The sequence below is a fragment of the Otolemur garnettii genome, unplaced genomic scaffold, assembly GCF_000181295.1.
Source record: "Otolemur garnettii isolate 467f Iridium unplaced genomic scaffold, OtoGar3 scaffold00011, whole genome shotgun sequence".
NCBI classification, from domain to species: Eukaryota; Metazoa; Chordata; class Mammalia; order Primates; family Galagidae; genus Otolemur; species Otolemur garnettii.
In genome coordinates, this window is record NW_003852406.1 from 30,702,166 (window position 1) to 30,710,071 (window position 7,906).

General features: G+C 53.7%; 1 protein-coding gene across 1 annotated transcript in view; it reads right to left on the reverse strand.

Moving 5' to 3' along the window:
• The window catches only part of CTSH (cathepsin H), a 13,707-nt gene extending 6,136 nt beyond the window's left edge, over positions 1-7,571 (reverse strand). The window contains exons 1-6 of the mRNA XM_023510041.1: positions 7,551-7,571; positions 6,630-6,755; positions 5,789-5,893; positions 3,433-3,519; positions 2,741-2,796; positions 1,033-1,114 (exon numbers count right to left, since the gene is read on the reverse strand). Of these exons, the coding sequence (XP_023365809.1) occupies positions 1,033-1,114; positions 2,741-2,796; positions 3,433-3,519; positions 5,789-5,893; positions 6,630-6,755; positions 7,551-7,571 (477 nt within the window). The remainder of the gene's footprint in view (positions 1-1,032; positions 1,115-2,740; positions 2,797-3,432; positions 3,520-5,788; positions 5,894-6,629; positions 6,756-7,550) is intronic.
• Positions 7,572-7,906: the final 335 nt, after the last annotated feature.

The window sequence follows — 7,906 nt, forward strand, 5'->3', positions numbered from 1 at the left end:
CACAGCCTGGTAACTTTCACTAAGCAAAATCCACATGTGCCAGGGCCTGAGTGATGGGTCACTTCAGAGAGAACTGGAGGTGTGCCTGTCCCCAAGGAGCTCAGGACGGCAGGAGACGGTCCTGTGTTGGCTTTGGCAGAGGTGGGCATGCAGGGCTCACAGCAACTGTGTCAGAGCCTGCATGAAGTCTAGGGGATGCCTCTAAGAGGCAGGCACAGAGGTAAGGTCATGAGGTCACAGGAGGGAAGCACAGTCCTTCTGAGGCAGGAGAGGAGCTGGGATGACAGGGACAGGAGGGAGGGAGGGGCAGGGCCTGGGCCTAAAGTTCAGCAGGGACAGCAGAAGAGAGAAGGCGGGAAGGACTGATTTGGGAAAGAATCCAGGTATTATCCTGAAAGCCTGTGCATCCTCTATGGTGCTCTGCATCAGTCAGACTGTGGCCAGGATAAGGCTGAGAGGCCCGGGGGGCCACTGCCTGTGCTGAAGGGAGGCCAAGGTCTGAGCATGGTGTGGACATGGATGGACCCAAGTGCCCATGTGAGAAGGTCAGCAGTGGTCTCGAGGGAGGGGCTGGGGTGGCCCTTGCCGGGACCACTGGTGCTGTCCATGGCAGAGATGGTAGAGAGGGGTCACGTGGGAGGAACTGGGGAAAGACAAAGAGCTTGGCTGGGGCAGGCTGGGTTGAGAAGATAGCAGGGAGGCTCTGGCAGGTTCAGCAGGCCTCCAGCAACATGGGCTACCCCATAGGCAGACAGGGAAGTGGCCAGAGGGTGGCAATCAGGGCATGTGCCACTGGAGAGAAGGAGGCAGGAAAGGACAGGGCAGGGGCACCTCGGTTCTGTAAGGAGAGGTGGTGGGTGCTGCAGCAGGCTGGGGGTAGGCACTGAGAGGCCCTGGACTGCTAAGAGCAGTGGCCAGCCAGGCAGAAGAGGGACAGAGAAGCTGAAGTGTGCATGCTATTCTGGGAACGCCAAGGAGGTAGCTGGAGGATGGTGAGGGAGACGGGGTCCTCCCGAGGCTGCTCAGAGTTACCTTGCCCTGGTAGGGGTAGGTGTCCTCGCCCATGATGCCCTTGTTGTACAGGATGTACTCGAAGGCCTGGCTAGGGAGACCCCTGCAAGAAGCACACACAGGTGAGCTCACTTGGGACTGTCCTGACAGAGGTGGGGCCTGCAGCTGGCCAGATGTCTGTCCTGGCCTGCTGATGTCTTGGTTGGGCATGTCTCACTGGGTCTCTGAGAGGCTGGCAACATGGTCCCATTTGCCTGGCCTCAAGATAAAACTCAGTAAAGGTAGGTGAGGCCACTGAGTCCAAGGACCAGCCAAACGTGCCTCAGTGGGACAGAAGCTTCTCAAAACCAGGCCTCCTGTCAGGAGGAGCAGGCAGGCCCACAGGACGGCCTATGATATCTGGCCAGAGCACCGTCATTGCCACTGCCCTGGGCATCTGCCCAGGCTGGTGCTCCTCAAAAACAACAGCCTGGCTCTCTCGTCAACCTTTCTTAGCAGATGCTACTATTTCTTGAGGCAGAGGCTGAACAACTTGCCCAGGGCTGTGTAGCTGAGCTGGTAAGTGGCTTTAAAGGTGGATTTATTTCAGGGCAGTGCCTGTGATTCAAAAGGGTAAGGTGCTGGTCCCATATGCCAAAGGTGGCAGATTCAAACCTAGCCTTAGCCAAAAAAAAAAAAAAAAAAAAAAAAAAAGGTGGATGTATTTCTACATCATACTGCTTCCCAGCACTCCCACCCATCCCTGCTTTTTTCTTTCTCCATAGCTTGGCAGGACCTGGCATATTCCTGTCTGGCCAGCTAGAGGCCAGGCCCCTGAGAGCCACTGGGCAGGGTCCCCCAGGGCCCACACGTATGGTGGGTGCCCTGTGCTCTCAGCTACACGCACAAAAGGAAGTTCTGTCCTGGGCCACAGCAAACAGGCAGAAACAGGATTGGCCCCGGGATGCCCAGGCATTAGACTTGTGCTGTGGATGGTGTTTCTAAGCTGCTGAGGTAAAAGAAACCAAGTGAGGGGAGACTGAGTGGGATGGCAGGTCCAGAAGCGGGCTGACTTCACACTGGAACCTGCATGGGGGGGTCGGAGGACAAGCACAGACAGGGAAGGAATACACCGCAGGCAGATGGGAGTGCTCAAGGTTGGGATGCTGCGGGCCTGGCACTGTGCACATCACATGCCAGGAAAGCCCAGTAATCCTATAGGGCTGTGGACAAAGGGGTGAGGGCCAGACTCATGGCAGAAATGGGAGCAAATTCCTAGCAGCCCACTCTAAGAGGGGCTGGCAAGGCAGCTGGCTCTACCATGTGGATGAGGATGCTCCTGCCAGGGCTTGCCCAGTGGGACAGCTGGGACTTCAGACAGCCTGAGTGCAGGCCAGGTGGTACCTGAGCATGCATCTTGTGGGGTGATACGTAACGATGAGTTTCTGACTCTGTTCACTCTTTCAGCTGCTCACCCAGAGGCCTTGGTGGAGGGGCAAGTAGGGCCAGGGGTCCAGTGGGAAGGGAACTGATTTTGGAACCAGACAAGCCTGGCCTCAGTTTCCAGCTCTGCTGTGTCTTGGCTGACAGACCCAGCTGTGTGAGGTGACACCTCCCCCAGCCCACCCTGCTCTGCAGATAGAGACCATTTTGCTACCACCCAGGGCAGTGGTGGGGCTGTGGTAGATACTGATGGAAGTGACCAATGTCCATGAAAGGGGGTTTCAGGCCCTCCTGGTCAAGGACATACCCTTGGCAGCCATGGTTGTTGAAGTCCTTGGCGCAGTCCACCAGCTGCTGTTCTGCCTAAAGGAGGGACACAAACCCAGTGAGCCAGAGGCCAGGAGGCCCCTGGAAGCACTGGCACCAGGCGCTGCATCCCTCTGGCTGAGCCTGCTGTGGCCCTATCAGTGCTGGGTCAAGGTGACCAGATTCCAACCCCTGCAGGGGGGAGGGGCTCAGTGGACAGGGTCAGCCAGCAAGCAGGCGGGAGGGCGCTGCTGGCCCTGAGGCCTGCCCTGCAGGTGTGCACATACAGGGAGGGTAGAGGGGCCACATAGTGGTGTAACATAGTGGGAAACAGGCCTAGCCAGGGACTCTGCCCCTTCCCTAACCCACAGCCTCACCAGCCTTGCCCCACACAGAGGTGGGGTTGGGACAGCTCCTTCAGAGGCCATTGCCTCTCCTGGGGGTCAGGGAGGGAATGGCTCTTCCATAGCCACCTAGGAATGAGCCCTTGGTCTGTTTCCTCAATAACCCTCAATCATTTCTGGGAAAAGCATCCAGTGAGCTTCTCATGCAAATATCCACAAGGTGGGTACACATGTTGCCCACTTAAGCAGTACCATCAGCCGAAGCCCCAAGGCAGGCTGAAGGCTCAGGCCCTGCCCGGCTGGCCGGTGGGTATGGATGGGCTGCGCTCTGCAGGAGGTGGCTTCTTACCAAAGACAGCATCTTCCCACCTGCGATGGCCACCGCGGACTCCAGAGCCCCAGTGGTGGAGAAAGTCCAGCAACTACCACAGCTGCCCTACAGAGGCAACAGAGGACAGGGAAGTCGGTAATGGGCACACCTCAAGCAGCTTTGCTGTGCACTTTCCTCACTGACCTTGTGAGGACCCTGAGTCCCGGAATGCCCTCACAGTTTGCAGAGGCCGGTTCCAGGTCTGTTCACTCTGAGTCCCACACACCCGAGAGGCTGCGTCCTGCTCCCCTCCAGGCAGCTGTGCCCCCGTTAGCCCCTGCCATAACTTCCTGCTGGTCAGTCCCACTATCCCACCAGGCCTGGAGCCCTCCAACTCAGTGAGGGTTGTTGGGCTCTCCTCCTCTCCAATCTTTTCCTGGCTTCTCTTCTCCCTGCTATTCCCCAGCAGAAAGATTCCCCAGCGTTCTATTTCTAGAGCACTTTCACTCACCATTCCACCACCAATCTCATTCTGCCCTCACGCCCTTGGCTCCACATCTGCCCTCACCATGAAGGCTCAGGCGTGACACTGACCGCCAGAGGTCCCTCCCTCAGACTCGGGGGTCCTGCCCGTCCACTCCCTCACTTCTGCCACGATCACTGCTGCTGCCTGGCCCCATGTCCAGGCACTTCCCGGATAGCACTGGGGCTTGGTGGGGGGTGGACCCTGCCTGCCTGGTTCAAATCCTAGCTCTGCCACACACTAGCCGGTGACTTGGGCACGTTACTCCCCCTCTCGAAGCCTCAGTTTCATCATGTGTAAAATGGGAACGACAAGGGGACTCTGCCTGCCCAGCAGTCACCCCACAGGCACCATGCCAGCTGCTGTTACGATTCCTCTCAGGGTCATCTTTGTCTTCTCTTCTTGCTGGCTCAATACTCTCAAATGTCCCTTAACCTCCCCTTCCTGCTGTCCCCACCACTGCCAGCTTTAGTCTCACTGCTTGTCTGCCTCGAAAGAGCCTTCACGCTGCCCTCCTCCCCATTTTCTTCCCCTCAAATCCCTCCCCAGCCTCCCAGGAAGACTCAGCCAGAGGGCCCCCGAGATGGTCAGGAGGCAGGAGTGGCCACGTGGGGAGTCCATGGTCCTACCATAGGAGCCCAGCAGGGCCAAGCCTTGGGCACTGGACTTGGAATAGGGACTTGGCTTTAAGTCCCCTCTGCCACCTGCTTACTTGGCAAGTCACATTCCCTCTCAGATTCCCCCTCTGTAAGGTAAGAAACCTTTAAGGGGCTGCTGTGTATACTCACCTAGAGGCCACAGTGAGATGCCATGCATACCTCACCCCTGCCCCCATATCCCAGATTGCAGGTTCCATCTGATGGCCAAGATCAGATAATAGGATAGCTTGGAAAATTCTTGGTGGCCCTCCCTTCCCACCTGTCCAAATGGTGAGCAGTTTTAGGTTCCCACATTGAACACTAGTTGCTTTGGATTGTTCTCAAAGGGTCTCCAAGCTCTTCCACCCCACTTCCTGCTGCCAGGGAAGATTTGCTTTGGCAGCTGGATGCTAATTAAACATCCAGATCCCCTGACCAGCTCCAGGAAGGATTTGAAGCTGCATATAACTTTTAGAAAGTGAAGCAATGCTTCTCATAGTTTCAGTGGAAAGGAAGGAAACCTTAACCTTATAGTGCCTGAAATGGAGAGGTCAGAATCTTTCTGGAGAAGGCCACTGCACTGTCCCTGCTAGGGGAGGGGTCACAGGAGGCAGAGCCAACTCCAGCAAGGGGTGGGGTGGGGTCCACCTCTCCAGACCAGAGTATGTGCTAAGACCCTGTGCCCCACAGAGAGTGACTAACCATCCTCAGCTTCCATTGTGGTGGGGACAGCAGTGCCCTGTGCCTGGCCAAGTCCACAGTACCCTGCCCCACTGAGAAGGCGGCCTCTGTGAGGTCACTCACTGACCACAGGGAGGCAGCCAGCAGGGAAGGGACTGGATGCTGGTGGCTTGAAGAGAGGAAGGAGGATAAGAAGAGATGTGCAGGCAGCAGGAATGGAGGGTTCCCCTGTGTCTGGGCACGGGGGACCTGTTGGTGACTGCAGGAGAGACCTAGAACCAGTGGGGAAACCTGGGTGTGTGGGGTTGGTAGGGGGAGGGAATAAACTTGAGCCCGATAAGGTTTTTCATCCTCCAGAGCAGGCCACAGACAGAATGACCACCCTGGCCTTTCAGAGAAAGACAGCTGGAGAGACGATGAGGGGAGAACAGGGGTGGGGATATGCTTGCAGTAGTTCTGTCCGTTTTCTGAGTTATTATTTTTTTTCTTCTTGGCATATTGTCTGGGAATATAGCTTTTTTGGGGAGACAGGATGGGGACTACCCATGCATACCTGATTTTTCACTGGTGACACAAAATTTCCTTTTTTCCGCCAGTCCACAAAAGTTGGGTAGGGACCAGTACCCCGAAGGTAGTTACTTTTGGTGGCTGAGCAATTCTGGAACAACCAAACATGTTATTTTCAGGGGGAAAAAATCCCCCAAAGCTTTTCTAACCAAAAAAGTATAAAAATGCAATCACCAAGAGAGAATGAGCAAAATTATAGATGTCAGAACCATCCCTCTCCTGTCTACTGGTCCCAGTGCTAAACGACACACCCCTTTTAGAGCCTCAGTGGTGGCAGGGGCAGTTAGGATACAGTAGTCAAACTCAGCAAATAAAAATAAAAATATAGCTCACCCAATTCAATTTGAATTCCAAGTAAATAATAACTTTGTAGTATATCTCATGCAATATTTAGGATATATATATATTTTAAACTTATTATTATTATTATTATTATTATTTTTGCAGTTTTTGGCCGGGGCTGGGTTTGAACCCGCCACCTCTGGCATATGGGGCTAGTGCCCTACTCCTCTAAGCCACAGGCACTGCCCCGTATTTAGGATATATTTACACTAAAAAATTATTTCATGTTTACCTGAAATTCCACTTTAACTGAGCATCTATATTTTAAATCTGGTAATCCTAAGGGTCCACACTGTTAAGGCCATGGGCCTGGACTGAGGGATTGTGAAGAGCTAACCCTTGGGGCTCCCCCAAAGAATCTGGGGGCACTTCTTGCTGCAGCTGGGGATGGAACTGAACATGTGTCAAAGCAGAGTAGCCTACAAGTCTATTCCAAAGGTTTCAGTTAAATAGATTTGGATTTGATCACAATGAATTATACCTACCTGAGGCTCTGACCAAAGATATTTGCGTTTGATTTCAGCAAAGTTCATGTCTGAAAATTGGTTCAGTGCCACTGAATAAAGAGAAGGAAAAAAAAAAAAAACAAAATAGAGGAGCTTAGTGAACCACTAATTAAAAAGAAAAAAAATGAGACCTTTTTCATCGATGTCCTACTTAGAGCCATTGCAACTTGGCTCCTTTAAATGTTTATATTGACTATAATTTAGCACACTAAGGCCAGCCCGCACTGTGCTTCTGCAAGGCCTGGGCGCTTTCAAACAGTACAGATGTCTGGATGGTACTCCAGATGTGTGGTGTAGCTGGTCCAGATGTGGCCTGCACACTCACTGTTTTTTATTTTTTTTTAGAGACAGAGTCTTATTTCATTGCCCTCGGTAGAGTGCTATAGCATCACAGCTCACAGCAACCTCCAACTCCTGGGCTTAGGCAATTCTCTTGCCTCAGCCTCCCGAGTAGCTGGGACCACAGGTGCCTGCCACAATGCCCGGCTATTTTTTGTTTTAGTTTGGCCCAGGCCAGGTTTGAACCTGCCACCCTCGATATATGGGGCTGGCGCCCTACCCATTGACCAGAGGTGCCGCCCAACACACTCACTGTTTTATTAGACACCCCATTGGTGGGTGATGTCCAGGTAGGGAGCCACTGCCCCTGTGCCCAGGACCCTCCCACCTCCTGCCCCCTTCAGTCTTCAAGCAGCCCGAGGGGGGCATTATCATCGCCTCCCTACAACCTAGGTCAACTCCCCCAGAGATCAAACACTTGTACTGGGCAGAAATGGAGTTTAAACCCAGGTCTCCTTCAGTTCGTACTTGCTGCCTTTACTCCCAACTCATTTGAACTGCCAACATTTCTGAGACCTCAGCAACACATCAATGTATTTGGGAGGGACTGCTCTAGGGAACTGTGGCCAGAATGAAGAACATGTGGCTGCTGGAAAGTCAGCCAAGATCCTAAATGGCCTTGGTGAAGACACCTGAGACTCTGCTGCTGTTGGGTCAAGTTTATGGCAAAAATCACCACTTTTGAAAAGCATACACACTGGTATTCTAGTGTAGTTTCTAGCGTAACTAATCTGGAGTGAAGGCAAGTGTCCCAGAGGCTGCTCATGAGTGCAGAGCAAGTCTGAAGAGGCACCGCCCAGCAGCATCTGGGCCTGACCCTTCCAACCCCTGGGCTCAAGCGAGTCTCCTGCCTCTGCCTCCCAAGTAGCTGGGACCACAGGTGCCCACCACAACGCCTGGCTATTTTTTTTTTTTTT